At 45.9% G+C, this 22518-nt stretch overlaps 1 protein-coding gene across 1 annotated transcript in view; it reads right to left on the bottom strand.

Moving 5' to 3' along the window:
• The window catches only part of Wwc1 (WW and C2 domain containing 1), a 146856-nt gene that overhangs the window by 69081 nt on the left and 55257 nt on the right, over window positions 1–22518 (bottom strand). Inside the window, exons 2-3 of the mRNA XM_028756466.1 lie at window positions 8882–8991; window positions 3715–3918 (exon numbers count right to left, since the gene is read on the bottom strand). Coding sequence (XP_028612299.1) covers window positions 3715–3918; window positions 8882–8991 — 314 coding nt within the window. The remainder of the gene's footprint in view (window positions 1–3714; window positions 3919–8881; window positions 8992–22518) is intronic.

Consider the following 22518-nt stretch of genomic DNA (forward strand, 5'->3'; position numbering starts at 1 on the left):
GACTGTGGAGGAACACTGTGTTGGAAGCGATCTAGGCTATGGTGTGGTATTACAGCAGATCCCGTTAACTAAGTCAGACTCCATGCTAGAAGCCTCCTAGCGTGTCATAGGACCTCCAAGTAGCTGAGATCCTGAGGGAGGCTCCTGAGTGTCTCGGGAGCAAGACTGGGACAGTGACTTGTTCATCATGGCTAGCCCCAGCCTGCTAGCTAAATGAACCTCCCAAATCAAGGGCGTCATAACCAAGCCACAGATGCATGGATACCATGCTTATCCCCACGACCTAGCCTATACTCACAGTGGCAGAGATGACAGATTGGTTTGCATGTTATAACTGTCTCCCCTCTCTCCAGCTGTAAGACTGTGAGCACATTACCGATCCTGAGACTTACTTTCCTTATCTGTTAACATGGTTAATAGTACCTTAATTAATATTTAAATTGAACAGAAGCACTATGGGGACTATTGAAAATACCATATATAGAGATTGTAGTAAGGCTCCTAGCATGTAATAAATACTCCACAAACATAAAAACGATTTGGTTCATAAAAAGTAGCGACATACCAGATGTGAAGTCACATGTCTATAATCCCAGCAATTAGGAGGTAGACGCAGATAGAGAAATAGCACACAGCTATAATCCCTGTATTCTTAAAAGGTAGGAGGAGGAGGAGCTCAAGGCTAGCCTTGGCTATATAGCAAGTTAAAGGATACTCTCAGCTGCAGAGCCCACTCATTCTCTCATAAGGGGGAAGGACACTAGCAAGACGGCTCACTGAGTAAAGATACTTCCACCAAGCCTGATAGTCTGAGTTCGATCCTTCAGACCCACCCACATGGTGGATAGAGAGAGCCATGCTTTGTAAGTTGTCCTCTGGCATATCATAGCGTTTGTGTGTGTGTGTGTGTATGTGTGTGACACAAAACAAATGCTGGCCATTTATGGTACATGTCTTTAATCCCAGAGAGCAGTGGCAGGTGATCTCTGTGAGTTAAGGGCAACCTGGGCTACATTATGAGACCCTGTCTCCAAAACAAAAACAGGGGCCTAAAGAGATGGTTTAGTAGTTAAGAGCCCTCTTCTGACCTCCTCAGGTACCAGGCATGCATGTGATACACATACATACATGCAAGCTAAACCCTTGTATACATAAAAACAAATAAAGTTTAAAAAGCAACACAAAACCCTTAAAACAGCAATAACAAAACCAAAAATACACACATACAACAAGACTACCATTTTAAATATTTCAAAGCATTCTGTTCACATTAAATGTACTCCTGGTGGGAGTACAGCCACTATGAAAATCAATATGGTGGTTCTTCAGAAAACTGGGAATTGATCTTCCTCAAGATCCAACTATACCACTCTTGGGCATGTACCTAAAAGACAATCCACCCTACCACAAGGACACTTGTTCGATTATGTTCATAGCAGCTTCATTCATAATCATCAGAAACTGGAAACAACCTAGCTGCTCCTCAACTGAAGAATACATGAAGAAAATGTGGTACAGTGACAGAATGGAGTATTACTCAGCTGTTAAAAACAATGACATCGTGAAATCTGCGGATAAATGGATGGAACTAGAAAAGATCATCCTGAGTGAGGTAACCCAGACCCAGAAAGACAAACATGGTATGTGCTCACTGATAAGCAGATATTACCTGATAAGAAAAGATAATCACACTATAATCAAAGGACTCAGAAAGGCTGCGTAATAAGGAAGGCTTTAGGGGGATGCATGAATCTCTCTGGAAAGGAGAAATAGAATTGATTTTGTGGGTAGACTGGGGACAGGTGAGGATGGGTACAGGAGGGATCAGGTTGGGGAGGGGCAGAGGGAGAGAGAGTATGGGGAGGGATGAGTGAAAGAGAGGTGCATCTGGGGGTGATACGGAAACCTAATGCAGTGGAAACTTCCTGGAACCATGAGGTTGACCCTAGCAAGGTCTTGTAGTAATGGAGGCTAGAGAGCCTGAAGCAGCCTTCTTCTGTAATCAGGTTAGATTCCCAGAGGTGGAACTGGGGCACCAACCCATCCACAAAACCTTTGAGCCACAACCCGTCCTGCCTGCAGGATATGCTGTCAATGGCTGTGGCCAGCCAAAGACAGGTCTAATTTGAGGCCCTAGTCATGAGAGGGAGCCCATGGCTGACACTGCCTAAATGGCCAGGAACCAGAAGCTGGATGACCCAGAGACCTAGGTAGAACCAAACTCGACTGACGAAAACAAAAGTCAGCAAAATGATTCCCAATGATATTCTGCTATACTTGTATGTCGGTGCCTAGCCCAATCATCATCAGAGAGGCTTCCTCCAGCAGCTGATGGGAGCAGATCCAGAGACCCACAGCCAAACACTAGTCAGTGCTCAGGGCACCCCGCAGAAGAAAAGATTGTAGGAGTCAGAGGGGTCAGAGATACCAGGAGAATACAACCCACAGAATCAACCAAGCAGGGCTCACAGGGCTCACAGAGACTGAAGCAGCAGTCACTGAGCCTGCATGGGTCCGTACTAGGCGTTCTGCATACATACTATGGCTGTTTAGCTTTGGGTTTTTGTGGGACTCCTAGCAGTGGGAGTGGGGGTGTCAGTGTCTGCTCACAAGACTCTTTCTTCCTACTGGGTTGTCTCATCCAGCCTTGATATGAAGGTTTGTGCCAAGTCATATTGCATCATGTTATACCATGTTCAGGTGATATCATTGGGAGGCCTGCTCTTTTCTGAAGGGAAACGGAAGAACAGAGGGTCTGGGGTGGGGGGAGGGGAGGTCTGGGTGAGTGGGAGGAGGAGAAGGAGAGGAGGCTGCAGTTAGGAGTACTGTACGAGAGAAGAATAAAGAAAAAGAGAATAATAAAAATACATTCCTGAGCTGAAAAGATGGCTCGGCAGTAAAGAGCACTAACTGCTCTTCCAGAGGTCCTGAGTTCAATTCGCAGCAACCACATGGTGGCTCACAACCAACTGTAATGGAATTCAATGTCTCTTTTGGTATGTCTGAATATTGCTACAATGTACTCATTATGCATAAAATAAATAAAATTTTTAAAGTATATTCCTGCTGTTTGTAAAGGTGTTATATCCGTCATTATTAGGCATCCAATTTTTTTTTGTCCCCAAAGCAAAAATTTTATACCCATTAAACAACTCCCTGCTCCCCATCTCCCACAGCGGTGAGTGAGCTTTAAATGAAGTGATACAGAATCTGGCTAACATTCCAAAAATGATTACAAGTGAAATGGAATGAAACAAGATAAAAATGGCCAATGAGTTGATGCTCAACACAGAAAGCAGTGGGGTGCTGGGGAGAAGGTTCAGAAGGTAAGAGCACTTGCTGTGTACTCATAAGGACCTGAGTTTGAATCCTCAGCACTCAAGTAAAAAGCTGGGCACAGCTGTGTGTGCCTGTAACTACAGCAACTGGGGAACACAGTGAAGAAGAGGAAGATAGAAAGATCACTGGGGCTTGCTGGCTACCAGCCTAACTCCAGTTAGAGATCCCGTCTCAATAGCAAGATGAATGATAGAGCAGGATAGAAAATTATGCTGGCCTCCACATGTGTGCATGGGTGCCAGCATCAGCACATACATGTGCATATAATGGATGCACGTGCATCTGTCCAGAGAACAAAAGAAAGAAAGAAAAAGTAACAGGAGGCCGGGCGGGATGCTGGCAATGGCCCCATCCATGGTAATGGGAGGTACTCACAGCTAACCTGGGAGCCCAGTTTATGCTCCCAGACGGCATGCAACTGCTGATACTCCTGCTGGGCCAGCTCCAGGCGCTGCTGCTTCACCTGGTAGATCTCCTTTTGTGCACTCAGAGCCTCCTGGGCCACCACCAGGTAATCCTTCAGCATGTGCTCCTGTTCCCGCCGCCACTGCACCCTTGGATCCTCGATCTGAGTGGTTTCTGAAACAGATTCCAGAGCAATATGTCAGCACCATACAAGTAGCTATTGTGTCGGTGGGCTACAGAACCTACCACTGTACACCAAAAGTATGATGTATAGAGACTCGTCATTTTATTTTGATGAGTTTCTTTATATTGATTAGTGTATTAGAGCCAATAAATATAAATACATTAAACTCACTACATGACAAAGCAATCGCATCCGGATTTGTCACACAACCGAAAAATAAATCAAGATCAGTTTTCAAACCGAATACCAATAACTGTTCTGTCTGAAAATGACCAAAAGAAGCAATAAACTAAGGACATAATAGAGGTTTAGGGCCATCTGCTATGGCTTAGTGTAAAAGACAATCACAAATCAGTTTCAAAAAACACAAATAGGCATCCTGTATTCTGTTAGCAATATAAAATAGAATAGTGTAATAAATTAGAAACAGAAGCATAAAATATTAAGACCCTTGACCAATAATTCCTCCTATATTAATTTATAATTAAAAATATATATTTTTAAATTCAGGTGGTGATACATTTGTACAAAACCATGATACACAGTAAGCATGTATTTCTTGGTGTAAGAGTCCTTTATATACTCCGAATGCTGGGTGCTTTGTTTTTTATATTTTCTCCTTATCTCTGGCTTGCACTGTCAGTTTCTTTTGAAAAAGACATCTTTTGGGGAAAAAAACCAAAAAACAAAAAAAGAGGGTTTAGTTTGATGAAGCTAAATTTACTACATTTTATGGTTTGTGCTTTTTGTGTATTGTCCAAATTTTGTGTGTGTGTGTCTTTCAAATGTTTCAGACTTTCTCCTACTTCGTTTTTCCTCCTTTTCTCCACCTTCCCGCCCCCATCCCCACACTTGATCTTGAGTTTCTTGTCCCAAGTGGTTGCCCACTCTATCCTCTCTAATGCCAGAACTCTCACATCTCAGCATTAGCTAAGCTGAAGTATAGTGTCCAGCACTGAGACCAGACATATCATGTTATCTCATGGGGCTCAGGTTTTGCCTGTGCTTTCTTTTAGGTGTTATATAATTTTAGCTTTTATGTTTAGGGTTGTGGCCCATTTTTCATTTGTTTTTCCCATATGATGTGCGATAGAGATAGAGGTAAAGAGTTCCCTCCTCTACCACATTTCCATATGGAAAGCAATTGTACCAACAACTCTTGAGGTCTATTCTTCGCAGAACCAGGCACACAGAAGGTCTCCTGTTGGAATCATGTCAAATACTCCTGATTCTGAACTAGTCATTCTGTACAGTGGCCCTCCTACAGCCCAGCCCTCCAGCTGCTATGACTGTTCCTCACCATAGCTAGTGCCCGACTTGAGCACCATCAAGATCATCCTGGCTATTTTTTTCAGTTCTTGTTCTAACTAAAGTTACGCGTGTCGTCGGTATGTATTAAGTTAGGAAGAAGTTGGACAGTTAAGCATACTACAAAGTGTACACCCAGAAACATCATTCCCTGACCTTTCTTCCTCACATATCACCCCACAGAAAGGCACCCACCTCGATAATCTCTTAGTTTATTGTAGACATCGTAGAGAACCACTTCACTCCAGATCTCAACACACCTCCTATACGCACATTCTCCACACAAGGTATACAACTACCACACTCAGGAACCTTGCATCCCCTCTCCTACCCCTTGTGCTGGGATCCCAGGCAGCTGCTGCCACCACACCCATCCCTCTTGTTTCTTATATACACCACACACCTGCTTTTCACAAAGTTAGCAACACAGTATTTTCTGACAGTGCTACAACATGAAGAACAACTGATTTAAAAGAAACAGTAGAACATCCGGGGAATGTGCAACATTGTTACCATGCAGAGAACTACAAATTAAAACTAGCCAAGTAATAGTCTAACCCTACAAAAAAAAATTAACTAAAAACAAAAAACAAAACAAAACAAAACAAAACAAAAAACAGAGACCTTTGAACTGGATTTGACCTGAATGTTCTCCCCTTGCTGACTAGCTTTATTGTACCAGCAGGTACATGCAAACTTCCAAAGGAAGGAGACTACCCAGCTATGACTCCTATGAAGTACAACAATGACCCACATGGCACGATAAGGGTGCAGTAGTGGCACACATGCCTCGGTGGTAACCAACAGCTCTCTAATTGGATTTAAGATCCGACCAACAAGAGGAAAACCATGTCTAATTCTGGAAACCTAGCTAACCACTCAGTGCTAATGAAATCAGGGTTACGGAAGGAGAACCTACAATCACTAATCTACTAAATCAGCACAATCCCTAACAATGTATAAACATTTATCCTCATACCCACAGACAGTCTCCTCAACAAGAAAGCTTCTCTTTGTAACAGATGGAGACCACTAGGGAAAACTACAGCCAATCAAAATGCAGAGTTGTGGAGCCCAGTCCCAATGGATCTGCTTGTTACTTTTATATCAACGTAAAATAAACTGGAGTCATCTGGGAAGAGGGAACCTTAACGGAGGGATTGCTTCCATAGATTTAACCTGTGGGGCTATTTTCTTGATTAATGATTGATGTAGAAGGGTCCAGCCCACTGTAAGTGGTACCATCCCTGGGTAGGTGGTTCTAGGTAGGATAAGAAATTCGCTGAACAAGCCACTTAACAGTATGCCTTCACACTCTTTGCTTCAGTTCCTACCTCCAGGTTCCTGCCTTGAGTTCCTTCCCTGATTTCATTTCACGATGGACTTGTAGGCTGTAAGCTGAAATAACCTCTGACCTGCAAGTTGCTTTTGGTCACGGTGTTTGTTACAACTGAAAAACCAAGCTAAGACAGAATTAGAGGAGGATTTTGCCCAAGAACAGCACAAAGGAGTAAGATTGCTCTGGGTCCATGGCTCTGAATGATGAAAGCTGCACTAGTCACATCTTCCCTTGCATTTGTCTCAATATTGCCACCTACAGATACAGTATCATCCAACAGTACTACTTCCAAATCAAAGGGAAAGCAGTAGCCTGTGAGCTGGTTAAACCACCAGATAGCATTCTTCCTGCTTGGTCCCATTTTATTACCCTCAGTATGTGCACACCACATACACACACACACACACACACACACACACACACACACACACACACACACACACAGAGAGAGAGAGAGAGAGAGAGAGAGAGAGAGAGAGAGAGAGAGAGAGAGAGAGAGAGCCCATATCCCACTTCTGCCATCATCCCCTGGAGAATTAACTCTGCCACAGCCTGCTGCTCCCCCACCCCACCCATTCTGTTTCTTCAGCAATTTCCAGAAGCATGTTAAAATCCTACTCCTGCCATGAGACTTTAATGAGGGGGATGCTCTCAGCAATTTGAAAACAGTGTAGGGCTGATTAGGGCTCGAGTCCATCAGCGTTTAACCCAGCATTTGATGCGGCCCTCCAAGCATTAACCTCATTCCCCATACACACTCAATTAGGCATATTTACTTCTCATTAGCCGGTACGCAATCATGAGTGCTAATAAAAACCTTTGCTATCCCCAACAATGCCATTAATGCCATTAGCTGTCTCTCAGATACCCTCCCATACTTTGTTGCCAACAACAGTCTGCTCATTCATCCACTTACTCATGCATCCACGCACATAGGCTCGTCTCTACTTAGCAAGGGTTAAGTGCACACCTAACTGCATACCTCTGTGGGCAAAGGATTGGAACTAGATAGAATTAGACACAGTAGCTTCCCCAGAAGACAGTGATAACAGGAAGAGGAAATTTATAAGGGGACATGGATGAACAGAAGTACAACTCCATCCTTCAGCATCGGTTCAAATCGAAGTTCAGCCATGTTTTCTCCTTTCCCCCTTGGTGAGATGGGTCCAAAGCTGTCCTGGAAAATCACTGTTTTCCAGTCGGCCTCAAATCCATAACCTTTGTCCTCAGCCTCTTAGTGCTGGGATGACAGGCGTACATCATCATATTTGCCTTCAGTTTTATCTCTGAGTATTGAGCAGCCAATTGCTACCTCTAAATCTCAATAAGATGAAGATAGTCAGCCTAACACACACTCCACAGGGTCCCTGGGAGGACTGAATAAGACACTGCCTATTGAGAGTCTGCCACAGCACACAGCACGGAGTGTGCACTCAGGATGCAGGGGACAGTTAGGAGTTGGTGGCCTATTATCAGCCTTCAGACTTTGCCAGGCTCATCCTGTTGTTCCCTTTCATCTTCCTCTTCCCTGAAAGGATAAAGAGGATCTTGTGGTTCTAAAGATGAATTCAGATGGAAAAACCCTGTTCCACTGCACAGCATTTTGGAGGACAGAGATACTGGCTAAGAGGAGGCACAGACCATCTCTCTTCAGCTGAGCATGTCTTCCCTGTCTTCTTCCACTTCTTCCTCCACAACATGCTTCTGCCTTTCTCAAATAGTTCCTCCATCATTGTCTCAGAAGGCGAGAGCAATAGTGGAGGTATGCATCTTAGATCGAATACTTTGGTCACACATAGGAAATGAAAGTAGGCTGATTCACACGCTAATCTACTAAGGATCTATGTACATCTACATAAGATGCTATGTGTATCTAGCAAGCTAGAGAGAGGCTTGCTAGGGCTTCAGATACTCAAAAGTAATAAGCAAATATTTTTAATGGGAAAAGAAGCCATTCGTAAACATAGACATATGCAAAAATACATATGTAGGCACACATGCCAACATGCGATTGGCAATATTACAGAAATGATATGCTGAAATGATATAAAAGAAACTGTCAGCCTCTAAAACCGAGGAGCAGGATAGAGAAGTTTCAGATTCTATTAAAAACCTTCCGAACTGTTGTTTTCACGCAAGCATACATTATCTATCTATATCCGCACTGACATCTCTAAGTCGACATTAAACAAAACACAATCTGCCTTCAAGGCTCTGCTGGTGCTTCAGTAGAGGTGGGCGCGAGAAGGGAAGGGGATAGATGTGGGGACAGGGTCTGGGGAGAGGAAGGGCAGCAAAGAACTTACTGGTATTGTGGTCTATGAAGTAATCTCCAACCTGTGGATCGTAGGCTTCTTCCCAGCCCAGTGGCAACTCATCGCTAATGCAGTCAGCAAAGGTGAGCGGTTTGGTGTACCTGGCAAGGAAGATGAGAGACACATTCCATCAGCCTGAAGTCTCAACGCTGCTGCAATGTGCTATTTTTCTCCAGACTCCCCATTCCTCCTGACTGGTCAGCAGGTCCAGACGTTTTATACCTTAACACCAGTCCTGCTGTGCCCTGAGTCTCTGGGAAGGTAAAGACATTCTACAGTAGCATCAGGGTAAGGAAGGATATGGAGGAAAGTAGAGGATGTATCCTGGTCCAAATATTTTGCCTCTAACGTGGTAGTAACTTTGGCAAGTCATCTTTCTGTCTGGATCTTGGATTTCTGCATCTCCAGATGATAGTTTGCAGAACAGCTCTAAGGCCAAGTCTTGGCTTCATGACTTGGATTCCGGACCCCCTCTGGCTTTTCCACCTGTGGCTGGTTGGCCCATCCCACTCTGGTCTTTGTCCTGGCTCTGTCTTGTTATTTGTCATGCCCATTTGCCCTTCGAAAAGCTGGCCTCCCGTGAGCTCTAGAGCAACAGACGCTCCAGCCCCAGGAGTCTAGCCAGCAAGCCATATTTATTTGCTGATTGAGTTGGATCTCAAATGCCTGCACCCACTGCTGGCTCTCCTCAGCCGAGCTGGCCAAACTGATTATTTGGCAATGATAACTCTCTGAGGCCTCATCTCTCAGGGTGTGAACTGGTGGTAATCACCCAAGTTTTAGTGGCTAAATCAGACAGATAAACAAATCATGCAACTGAAGCAGCAAAGGCTTGTCAAGGCTGGAAAACTGTGCCATGTACCATTTGTCCAGGGGTTCAGCCAGAGAACAGGGAGCCACGAAACTAACACATGGGATCAGTGGCTTCCCAAGACAGCCACTTCTAAGTATTCTTGGTGCTGCCTCTGTCTATAACAACCTCATGCTATCAAGCCCATGTGGAGGTTAAAGGACAACTTTTGGTTATCAGTTCTAGCCCAAGGCAGGGTCTCCTCTCTTGTTCTGCGACTGTGTGATTCTCCTATCTCTGACTCCCATCTTAGGGTAGGGATTGCAACTTTGTACCACTGCTGGGCTCTAGAGAAGAAACTCAGGCATCAGGCTGCAGAGCTGCCATTTTTAATCTCCCTGGCCCTAAAACCCTCATTCTAATATTTCTGAGTTTCTTTCTGCTCTTCTCTCATTCCAGTCAGCTCTGGAAGCCCAAGAGACTGTTTCAACATTCTTTCCACAGATTGGCAGGCTGAGGTGCAATGGAACAGGAAGGGTGATGCTTCGACTATCTCTTCCTTAACTTGGATGATTGCTCTCCTCTTAAACTCTTTGCTGAAGGCCTGCGTGTTAGAGGCTTGACCCCTGGCTGAGTGCTACAGGAAATGATGGAGCCCTTAGGCCGTGAGACTTAACTCGAGGTCCCCAGATCACTGGAGGTGAAGAAAAGATCTCCTTGAAGATGAGAGAGTGGAACCCCAGCCTTTTCTCCTCATCCCTTGCCGTCTGGCGATGAAGTGAACAGCTTTGCTCTGTCACATACTCCTGTCAAGATCTGTCGTCGCCTTGATACAAGCTCAAGGCAAGACAGTCAGTCATTTATAGATTGAAGCCTCTAAAATGGCTTTTCTCTCTGCAAGCTTGTCGTTGTAGGCGTTTGATAGAGAGATGGAAAGTTGACTACATCTAACCAAATGTAAAACTACATGGGGACAAAGAGACACAGTGACACCGAAAAAGGCACTGGCAGACCACACCCTGAGGTATCCACATGTCTGCTTCATACTCAGGGTTTCAGGGGCTGTGACCTGGAGCCACCAATTGGCTTTGGTTAAGAATTCATGGCTGCACTGTGGGAGACTTGAGGTTCCAAGACAGGGCCAGGGGCATGTTTTTATAGGCAACAAACTAAGAACTGTAATCAAATAAGGATCCAATAAGCATTGTTCTTTAGTTGTGTAAGTTGGGCAAGACCTTAATCTCCCAGAGCCTCAGAAATTTTCATCTGTGAAGTGGGGACTAATGGAACTCTCCAAGTTGCTGGGTAGGTTAAATAAGGTGATGTTTGCAGTTAAAATATATAGCACGAAGGTGTGTGTGTGTGTGTGTGTGTGTGTGTGTCAAGGGAGGTAGCATGGCACAGCAATTAATGTGTTTACAAGATCATCAGAGTTTAGCTCCCCAGAACCCATAAAATGGAAGGTGAGATCACAGCACCTGTAACTTCAGCCTTGGAAGGCAGAGACAAGATCCCAGAGCAAGGTGGTTAGTGAGACTGCCCATACTGGGAAGCTCTGGGTTTGGCTGACAGTCTCTCTTAAAGAATAAGTTAGAAGAGGCATCATCGAAGAGCCCTGATATCAGTCAACCTTGAGCCCGTGTACATATGTGTGCCCGTTTGGACAAACACATGCAAGGGGAAACTGGGGCTGAAAAGGCTGCAATAGTCTAGTCTTTCCTTCATTTTCAATGGTCTTGTTTGTTTTGAGACAAGACTATGTAACACAGGCTGGCCTCAAACTCTGGGTATTTCTGTCCCAGCCTCCTAAGTGCTAGGATCACAGGTTTGCAACAGTATGCCTGGTTAAAAGCCTATAATGTTCTCAAGACAGATGGAAAGGAAATGGAAAGTGGGCAAGAGGGGGGAGGGAAGGAAGGGGAGAGGAGTGGGGAGATTTGAGTTAAAATGTTGTTTGAGGCTAGGGATATAACTCAGTAGGCAGAATACCTGCCTGGCATGCTCAAAGTCCTGAGTTCATCCCCAGCACCACATATAACTGTGTATGGGTGCACACACCTGTAATTCCAGAAGTGAAGGCAGGGGGAGCGGAAGCTCAAGGTCGACCTTGGCTACACTGCAAATTGGAAGCTAGCCTAGGCTACAATGAGACTAAACTTACAAGAGAAGAATCTAGGCAGGTGTAGTAGCACACACCCTTAATCTCAGCACTCAAGAGAGACAGAAGAGGCAGGGGCAGAGGCAAAGACAGCAGAGGCAGAGGGGCAGAGGGGCAGAGGGGCAGAGGGGCAGAGGGGCAGAGGGGCAGAGGGGCAGAGGGGCAGAGGGACAGAAGGGCAGAGGGACAGAGGGGCAGAGGGACAGAGGGGCAGAGGGACAGAGGGGCAGAGGCAGAGTCAGCAGAGGCAGAGACAGAGGCCAAGCTCTGTAGGTTTGAAGCCAACCTGGTCTCCATAGCCAAGTCCCAGGCTAGCCAGGACTACACAGTAGGAACCTTACTTAAAACAAAGTAAAACAAACAAAAAACTAGGAATAAGAATTTGAACATAGTTTCAATTTTATTTTAACCTGAATTTGCAGTAACAGTTATAAAGTAAGCATAATTAAGTATCGAACAATGACTTTATCTAGGCCTACAAAGCATGCTATGAAAACCATGTTCTCTCTCTCTCTCTGGGTAGTAGATGTTCTTGTTCGATTTTACAAATGAGAGCACATACTTAACAATGCATAGTTAACATACCAGCGGTTCCAGTGCTAGATCCCAGAGCCGAAGCTTTGCCAAAAAAAATTAACAAGACCCAGTGTGTCTCAGAACAACCTGGAGCTGTGCTGGCACAGAAGAGGCTGAATGAGCATGTGTGAAGCAGACACAGGGCACTCAAGTTTTATATGATGAGTGTCCTCAGCCATTGGTACAAAGGTGTTCATTAAACCTAGACAATCCATGGCTCCTCGATGTTCGGTCCCAGGACAATCTGCTGAGGTTCCCACAAACATATCCAAGCAGACACTGACCACTAGGTTCTCCTGGCATCTCTTAGTCCATACCTGTTATAGGGCCCTTCTGGCTGGCATACGCTGCCCCAGCTGCCTCGCCTCACACAACCCAGCCACTTTGCTATGCCAGTCCCCATCCCTTTTGGTCTACCCTTTGCTGTCTTGCCTGACAGTCTCTCTTGGTTGATGGCTTTTCTCTCTTCAACATGGCCTAGCTTAGTCTGGCCATGTTCACTCTGGGCTCTCCCAGTTGTCCTTGCCTCCACCTATACTCTCCCTCATCGACAATAACCCTTCTCCTCCGCCGTCCCTAGGAGTGATCATATCCTTCCTTTTTTATTTCTGTTTTTATTCACCATACATAGGACAGTTCAATGTTTCCAAGTCATCAGTACAAATTCGGGCTCTCAAGGTACCGGAAACAGGAATGTGAACAGAAGAACAGGACCCAAACTGTATCAAGTTTCCAGAAACTCATGAACCTCACACGCTGCTCTGCTTTCCGTCAAGAAGGTGAGGTCCTGGTCATTAGCTGCAGCATCAATGACATGAAGGGTATGAGGAAGATACCAATTCCTGTCAGCAGTGACTCCAGGCATTTTACCAACAGGAAGGAGTACGTAGCAATAGGGCCTGTCGTTCGAAAGAGCAGCCAAAAGAGAAAAGCAAGGCTTTTCGGTTTTTGTGTTTAAGCTCCCCCTTGGATGCAGCCATGGGGGAGCAGCCCACTGATGCTCATTGTGCTTCTATGGGTAACAGGAAAAGTTGCTATGGGAAGGAACTATACAACTTACAGAAATCTGGACAGAAAGTTCTCTTTGGAACAAATGCCAAGAGGGAGATGAATTATTCAGTGTGCAGAGAGGTGTCATTCAGAGAATCAGTATGAAGAGAAGTGTTTTAGCCTTACACACACACACACACACACACTCACACACTCTCTCTCTCTCTCTGTGTGTCTCTCTCTGTCCCTGCCTTCCTGTCTGTCCCTCCCTCCCTCTCTTTCCTAGTGAGAGGCAAAGCTGTCAGATATAGCCAGGACCTGAAACGTCCAGCCTCAACCCCTTACCTGACCAGGTCAGGTAGGTCCCTGCCTCTAGCCCCCAATGTCCTGGGCCGCCTAAAACCCCAATCGTAAAAGTCACATGACTGGGCTGCTGGAGAAGCAAGAGGGAAGCCGGGCAAGGTGCCAGGCCAGAGCAAGTTCTGCCCCTTTTTAATTACAAATCTCTGTCTGACTGAGCACAAACATTCCTGAAGGTTTCACAACTGGCCTTCCTGGAAAAACAGCCCGGATGTGTTGCCAAGGGAGACAGGGAAGGTTCTGCCAGGTGCACTCTACAAGGGGGCACACAGGAACACCTGTCAAGGAACATGGCAAGTAGCTCCAGAGCTAGAGACACCAACAGGTCCCTCACTTTTCTCACACAGAGGGAGGGCTGTGGCTTTCCTAGAGGAGGAGGAGGAGACTCTGGCTCAAGCTGAGCTCGGCGTTCGGTGTGTCTTTTCTAGCGAGTCATGAGGTGGGGGGGGGAGCAGGCAACATTTTGTCAAGTGTCACACTGGGTGGTGATTCTCTGGGGACTAAATCTGAATGGGTAAGTCACTATCCACATTCCCTGTGCCACCCAAGCTTTCCTCTTTATGGCTGTCCAGCAGACCACTGCCCTCTTCACACCAATCCTGGCTCTCTCCTTCCAAGTGCTAGGTGGGAAGGATCCCAGTCTAAAGCCCCCACCCATACCTCAATCCAGGAACAATGTTGGTCTCCTCCCGACTCAGGTACACTGGGCAGGCCGGTTCTTCCTGCCCCAGGCTGTTCCACATGCATATTCTCCATAGCTTAGATGTTTCATCTCCTGATAACACTCTTCCCCCTCTGGCCAGTTTCTAAGCAGGCCCTGCCCTCAAGCTTGAAAGTCTTCCTCCCCCTTTCCCTTAATTTCATTCAGCGCTGACACCTTTATGTGTTCCTCTAACAGACACAAGGATGATAAAAATAACCATCGCACAGACAAAACCTGCTAAGAGGGCACACTGTGGCGTGGAGGATGTGGCTCTGGGAGCTTTACTGAGACCCAGAGGACAAAGACTAGGCACTGCCTTTCTAGAATAGAGTAGAAGACACTCTCCAGTCAGAAGCTAATGTTTCAGAGGTGCATGGCATTCGGGAAGAAAAAAAAAATCAAGGTGCTGGGATGGAGAACAAAGGGCAGCTGGCAGTTACAGAAGCCTCTGAGAAGGTGACCTTCTCTAGCACTCAGAAGGTAGGAAGTAGCTAGCCGGCAGAGGTGTCGAGCATCTGAGGGAAAGGCAATGGGAACAGCAAACACCAAGGCTGTGGGGCAGGATAGTATTGGTACGTGTGAAGACCAAAAGGTTTTGTGTGTGAGATGGTTATTTTTACCAACCTTGTATCTGTTAGACACAAGACCAAAAGGAAGGTGAGGTCGGTACAGTTGCTGGGGCTGGGGGTGGAGTCTCCTGGCTGCTGGTGGGGACTTCAGGTCACACACCTTTGTTCTGTGTTAAGCAGCATAAGGTGATCTAGAGATGCAGCCACTCCATCCTCCAGTTTCCTGTTTCCCTTCTCAGTGAAGCAAGAGGAGGACCCAGCAGCTTAGTCCCAGCTAGACACAATGAATAAGGCCCTGTGTGCCTCGTGAGACGAGGAGGTTTACACTTCAAACAGGGAATGAGGCCTGTGACATTCCACTAGAGGATAAGTAGCCAGGGCTCTCCCTGAGGCAGTGAGCCACACACCACACGGGTAATTAAAGGATGTAGGGATACAGGACAGGTAAGCCAGAAGGAAGTGAGAAGCCAAGGGGTTGGGAGAACGAATGGACAGTAATGAGTGTGGACAGGGAAGGCAGAGGACCAAGTTAAGGAAGGAAAATATGAAGGCTGGCAGCTTCATGGTCTAGGAAGCTGCAAGGGCGATATCACCCACAGCGGGTCAGGAAGCCAATGCTGGGCTGAACCCCAGGTCCCACCTTGCTAAAGCTGCCTTTGTGTTAGATAACCTTGCTAAAATATGACAGAGGACGGCCTTGTTGGACATCAGTGGGAGGAGTGGCCCTTGGTCCTGTGGGGGTTCAATGCCCCAGTGTAGGGGAATGCCAGGGCAGGAAAGTGTGAGTGGGTGGGTGGGGGAGCACCCTCATAGAGACAGGGAGAAGGGGGTGGGATAGGAGGATGGGGTAGGGTGTTTCTCTTTCCAGAGGGGAGACCTGGAAACGTTTGAAATGTAAATAAAGAAAATATCCAATAAAAGAAGAAAAAAAAAGTGTTTTCTTCACGCAACGCACGCACGAGAAGTTCTCATCTTGTAAGCGTGGTGTGGCTGTGCAGTAAGATGACCCAACGAAAGTGCTGAGCACAGACTTTGCAGGAAACTGAGCCCTCGATTGTGTGCATTGGTGATGTGATCCCCAGAGAGACACCTGTGCACTGTGGGAATTATGTCACCCTGCAGCACACAGCCCCACCAGCATTCCTTCCTCCAGGTGCTCAGCAGCGTAGTTACAACTCACTGGCCCTGGTAACATCTGTCTGCATAGGCACCAACGTTCACTTCCTTGTGTATAAGAGGGCGATGCTCTAATGACCTCATTAAAGAAGGCTCTGCCTAGCACATGGACGCTATTAGCTGTGGTGTGTTGGGCTATATTTCCGTATTTCCAGAATATGCCCTGGAAACGATGGCAAAATAATAGCTCAGGCTTAAATAGCTATAAGAAGCCTTGTACAGCATCCCACTGACTTCCTGAGAAGGGGGAACTGTGGAAAGTACCCCACTCCCAACACCTTCCTTGTGGGCTGGTAAAATAGCACAGTGGGCATAAGCACTTGAACACAGCTCTGATGTCCATTCCTGAATCTCACAAGGTGGCAGGAGAGAACTGACTCCCGAGAATTAAGCTCTGGCCTCCACCCACTGTGGAAGCCACATGTGCCCCCACTCCCAAAAGAAATGAAAGCAGGAAGGCTGAGAGATCGCAGGTATTTGGGACTTGGCTCTCTGTATTTGCTCTCTGAAGGTGATGACATTTGCTCTGGGAAGGCCTATGCCCCTGTTTCTCCAAAATACCTCCCTCCCTTTTCTCCTGCTCTCTTCTCTCAGAACACCTGTGTCCACATTCTTGCTCTCAGACCCTGGAGTCTCCTAAGGTCCTGGCTTTGGTTTGGCTGGTTTACCCAGAAGCTTCTTGGTTTAGCCACTCCCACTCCTGGAATTCTTTCACAAGGTCTGGACAAGAAAAAAGAGCTACAGGGAAGATTCTAGACTGTTCTTCCTCCAGCTCTCCCTCCGACTTCAGACTGGACCCGGCAAACTAGTGGCTCACCTCCTGACAAATCTCTTCTCTCTGCCCAGCCTAGTACCACAGATCTAGGCTCTTCCTTCTTCACCTCCGTGTTAATGTTTACATGGCTGGCCTCCTTCTCTGATGGCCTGTAAATGGTCAGGTGCATCTGTGGATGTGTATGTGAATTTCTGTCAGTCACCTCCTGCTGGAACTTCAGACTATAGTTGTGGCAATCAGGAGTGACAACGGCTCTTGACAATGGCATTGCCATCCTGTCGGCCCAATTCTACCTGCAGGTGAAACTGTTCACTGTGGTTGGATTGCTGTCAGTGGATGATTGGTATGCTTTTGGGGACAGGTACCTCTGTGGTACTCAGTCCCCTGCTGCACTGTAGGGCATTGCTCATGTACCCTATATCACCTCAAGAGACGCCGTAGAACGCCAGCTAAGAGCACAGGGCTCTAGGCCCACACTCCTTGGGTTTGAATCTGTTCTGTTACTATCTAGCTCTCTGGCCGTGGGCAAGATACTTAAAAACCCATCTACAGAATAAGAAAGAAAATAGATTTATTGAGCCCTCACTGTGCACCAGCAGCTGTTAAAGCACTTCATAGGTATTTCCTCATTTCCATAACGACCCATGTAGGTAAGTATCATTCAGACCCACACAGGGTTCTTTGTGGGCCAAACAAGAAAGTGAACGCACTTGAGTGCACAGCGAGTGGTTAATCAATGTGAATTATTTGATATTTATTTACCCCACTAACATCAAGTTGGGCCACTGAAGTAGTCATATTAGAGAAAGAACTAAGAAGGACTTGGCAAATGAATAGCCCAGCTTTTACTGTAAGTTGGGACACAAAATGAAGAGATTTGCCCAGAGCTACCCAAGGGCCCAGAGGCAGAGCTGAGGTTAAAACCCAGGAAGCAACCTCAGGGTGGTACTACACTCACGACCAAGAGTCGGCCTTGCTTCAGCTTTAGCACAGTCTCCAGGAAATAGCATTTTCCCAGTCATGTCAACTCAAATACAGAAGGAGGGCTTGTTGGATGCCACAGTAGACTGGAGTTCCTGACATCCCTATCCTGTTGGCCCTCATATAACCTGAGCCCAGCTGATTCCTCATCAAATCAGGCGTAGGTTACAGAAGTTTTCTATACAACCACCCAGGCTTATCTTTCTTAGCTGTGTACTCTCAGCCCATTGCTTCCCCATCTTGGAGCTTCAGTTTCCCCAAAGGTATAGATCAATTTGGAAAGCTGGCTTCTCAAAGTAAATTTGTGCCTGACAATGAGACATCAGAAATGAAAGACATCAGAGCATCCGGTGTCATAGCCCCTCTTGGTACAACCTGCCATCGTTCTTTAAATGTAGGAATCAAGGACACTCAGGTCTTTGCTTTGATGTCACTGCTACCACAAACTGGCTTTCCAAGGAATCGGCTATCCAGATGCCCCTCCCCCCCCAAGCAGGAAAAGCAGAGACTATAGACCTCCATTATTCCCAGATAGATAGCCATTCTAGAACCTTCTCTGACTGCTAACTCTCACGCTAGCCTCATCGCCTGAGAAAACTGGTTTCTGGTGTCTCTGGGATCCTGTCTGCCGAGGGCCTCTCCCACGCTGGTGTGGTTCAGATGGAGCCCTGGAACTGGAGTGACAATATCTGAGTTTGAATCTTCTCTGCCTTTAGGCAGACACCTGCTTTTTCTGGGCAACGAGGAAGCTGAAATGTCACATCTCTAAGGCCCTCTTTGTGGTGTCGCCTCTGTAACTGTAGTAACTGCCTCTCCCAAAGGAAGAGGGTACCGTGAGACTGTAAGGGAATAACCTATAATTAAAACATTTTCAAGCCTGGTGTGGGGGTGCATTCCTGTAGTTCCAGGATTTGGAAGGTTGAGGCAGGAGGATTGACAACAGATTCTAGGCCAACATGTGTTGCATAGGAAGACCCTACCTCGGGAAAAAAAAAAAAAGAGCAAGGGCGGGAGAGATGAAGCAACAGGTAAGCATGAGAACCTCAATATATATCCCCGGCACACATAGGCCTGTAACATCACCGCTGAATGAGAAAGACAATAGGAGGGGCTGTTGCTAAGGCTTGGTGGCTTTCAGCCTAGAGTCAAGTAAAGTGAGAGAGATGCTATCTCAAGAGAAAAAGACAGTGAGCAATGGAGAACACCTAATACCACCTGCCCATCGGGTGCTCACATCTGCACATGCATGTGTACATATATGCCCGTCCCCACCCCCAGGACAGCAAAACCATGTATTCTCAAAGCCAGTTAACAAGCATTAGCCTTGTACATGAAACAAAGTATAGACTACATAGACACTTCACATAAGACAAACCATGTCCTTTATCTTCACACTAATTGTGTGAGGCAGACACCCGGCCCCTGCACATTAAGCAAAAGGAGAGTGGGGTTTAACCGTGACAACACAAGCAGAATCTCACACAGCTCATAAAGGACCAGGCTTTGCCCATGGCCCTTCGATAGCTCTACATTTCATCGTCTCTGAGATGCCCATTTTAGATAATTTATTTATTTTGATTATATGCACATGGGTGTTTTGCCTGTGTGTGTTTCTACGTGAGGGTGTCGTATTCCCTGGAACTGTGCAGGACTAATTCTGGTATCTTGTCACCGCTGTTAGCCAGGCTACATCCTCAAGGAGATAGATCCCCTGCCTGTAATGAGTGCAGCCCCTGGTGGAATGGATGTCACAGGCTTGAGATGAGATCCCACGGGTAAAAGTGAGCTCTTTCAACTCCTTGGAGCCATATGCAGTGGGGAGGGTGGAGGAGGCAGTGAACAGACCTGTCTAACAACATTCCTAACACAGGACCTGAAAGTAGAAATTAGGTTAACGCACAAGTGCCAGGCAGGCACTGGAGCCCAGCAGCCAAAGCTCAGGTTCCTGTGAGGGGCCAGATAACAAGGCTCTGTCCGGAATACAAAGGACAAGGTTAAAGGCCCAGATATCAGCAACTTGGTGAAAGATCAACTAAAGAAACCGGTTCTGAACACGTCTTAGGAACACTGGAACTTGATTTCACACATGCATTCTTTTGTATTTCTCTACATACTGATGTGTCAATTAAAACAAACACCTCAGTTTAACCCCACATGCCTGTAACCCCAGTATTTAGAAGGCCATTCTAAGCTACATACATAGTGGGTTCAAGGCCAGCCTGGGGGTACATTACACCCTACACCACCCCTCTGAAATAATAAATATGCAAGTTTGAAACATTTCTTTTCTTTTTTTAAAAAAAGTATGATACAAACATTGTGATTAATTAAAAGACAGTAGGTCGCAGTTTATGGTTGCAATATGAGTATTACTTTATATATTCTATAGTGTACTATGTAGTCCACGTGTAAATATCAAATTCCTAACAGTACTTAAAAGCATCTGTCTTTGTCTTTTCCTGTTGGTGTGATAAAACACTCTAAACAAAAGCAACTTAAGAGAGAAAGGGCTTATTCAGCCTACAGTTCCAGATTCTTGTCTTCATGAGGGCGAAATCAGAGGCAGAAGCTTGAGAGAACTGGTCACATGATATCCACGGTCAAGACCCGAGCGAGAGCAGTGAATTAAAGCTCGCTTGTTAGAATGCAGCTGGCTCTCTCTTTCACCCAGTTCATCACCCAGTCCAAGAACTGATGCTGCCTATGGTCCACTCACTGTTGAAGAGCAAACCCAAGTTTTATTCCTCACACCCACATCAGACAGCTTACAACTACCCATAACTCCAGCTCTGTGGGGATCTCAGACCTCTGGCCTCTCAGAGCAACTGCACTCCGGTACATACCCATGCCTTACCACATAAACTCACATAACTACAAATAAAATATTTTGATTAAAAGAAAGCCCTCCCAGGCAAACCTACAGGACAACCTCATTTAGACAGCCATTGAGACTCTCAGGAGTGTCAATATATAGTGACAACCTCATCTAGAAAATCACTGAGCCTCTCTTCTTAGGAGTGTCAATATATAGTGTCAGGCTGACAACTTAACTAACCACCATGCCTGGTGGTGGTGGCACACACCTTTAATCTAGGCACTTGGGAGGCAGAGGCAGGCAGATTTCTGAGTTCAAGGCCAGCCTGGTCTACAGAGTGAGTTCCAGGATGGCCAAGGATGGATATAACCAGTCTTGAAAAATCAAAAACAACAAAACAAGCAAACGACGTCTAACCATCACAACTCCACCCTCTGTCATCTCGACACTCAAGCTCGTCATTTTAAAGCCATGACCATTTCATCCTTTGCCACCAAAGTCTCATGTTTATCTCATAATGCAAACTATAATTCAACTATAAAAGTCCCCAAAGTCATCGCCTTTTCTAAGACTTTAAAAGTGTGGTCTCTTAACTATGATCTATAATGATAAAGTGACACACTTCTAACATACAATGGCATAGAGTAAATGTTCCTATTCCAAAGGGAAGGACTGGGATATAGAATAATCACATGGTTCTATCTGCTTCTCTGTTGCTATGATAACCAAAACAACTTGGTGAGGGATGGTAGTTTATTTGGTTTATAGTTCTAAGTCACAATTCATCATTGATGGAAGTTGGAACAGGAACTCAAGGTAGAAACCGAGAAGCAGTAGCCATGAGGAACACTCTTAATGAATGGCTTGTTTGCTGGGTTATGTTCAGCTAGCTTTCTTTTACATACCAGATCCCCCTGCCTAAGGGTGGTGCCACCCACAGTGGGCTGGGCCCAACCCTATCAATCATCAATCAAGATAATCTCTTATAGACAATGCCAGGGGCCAACTTGATCTGGTCAATTCTTCAATTGAGGGTCCCTCTTCTCTGACTCTAGGTTGTATTGAACCGACAATAAAAATCAACCAACACACATGCTAAAAGCAAAACCAAAATCCACTAGGGAAACATCCAATCCTGCAGCACCATGTCTGGCATTTGGAGCTTGCAATGTGATCCACTGGGCTCCAAGAGGCTTAGATAGCACCGTTCCCCTATCTCTGCCACTTACAGCATACATGGCTTCTCTCTCAGCTCTGGTGGTAGTGGGGGAGGAATGTCTGTAGACTCCCAAGTGTTTGCTGATCATACCACAGAGGGAAATCGGCATTACCTACCCATCCAATTTCTCCTTATTTAATTTTTAGGACCACAGAGGTCAATTGTAACAGGTTAAAGAAGAGGTCCACAGAGGAATTGAAAAGGAAATGGTTTTCCCTTTTAAAAAGTATAATTTTATTAATTCCCCCATCTTTTCTTTCTAAAGAAGAAACTGAATTGAACGTTGCTTCTAAAGGGAGCCTGACTAGTGAGTAACATGAAGCACCAAAGTGTTCTGAGCTGAAGGCAACTACATTAAAGTCAGCAGCACAACACTCGGACAATTAAAAAGGCTATTTTGGGAAGCCCTGGAAAGAGGCAGATACAGTATGAATTATTCATTCTCACTGCAAGGATGACTTCAGGGCATTGTCCTCTCCGTGGGCGCTTGCTCTTTCCTGTTCATTCAGCCGCTCA

The sequence above is a fragment of the Grammomys surdaster genome, unplaced genomic scaffold, assembly GCF_004785775.1.
Source record: "Grammomys surdaster isolate TR1022 unplaced genomic scaffold, NIH_TR_1.0 126121, whole genome shotgun sequence".
Classification (NCBI taxonomy): domain Eukaryota; kingdom Metazoa; phylum Chordata; class Mammalia; order Rodentia; family Muridae; genus Grammomys; species Grammomys surdaster.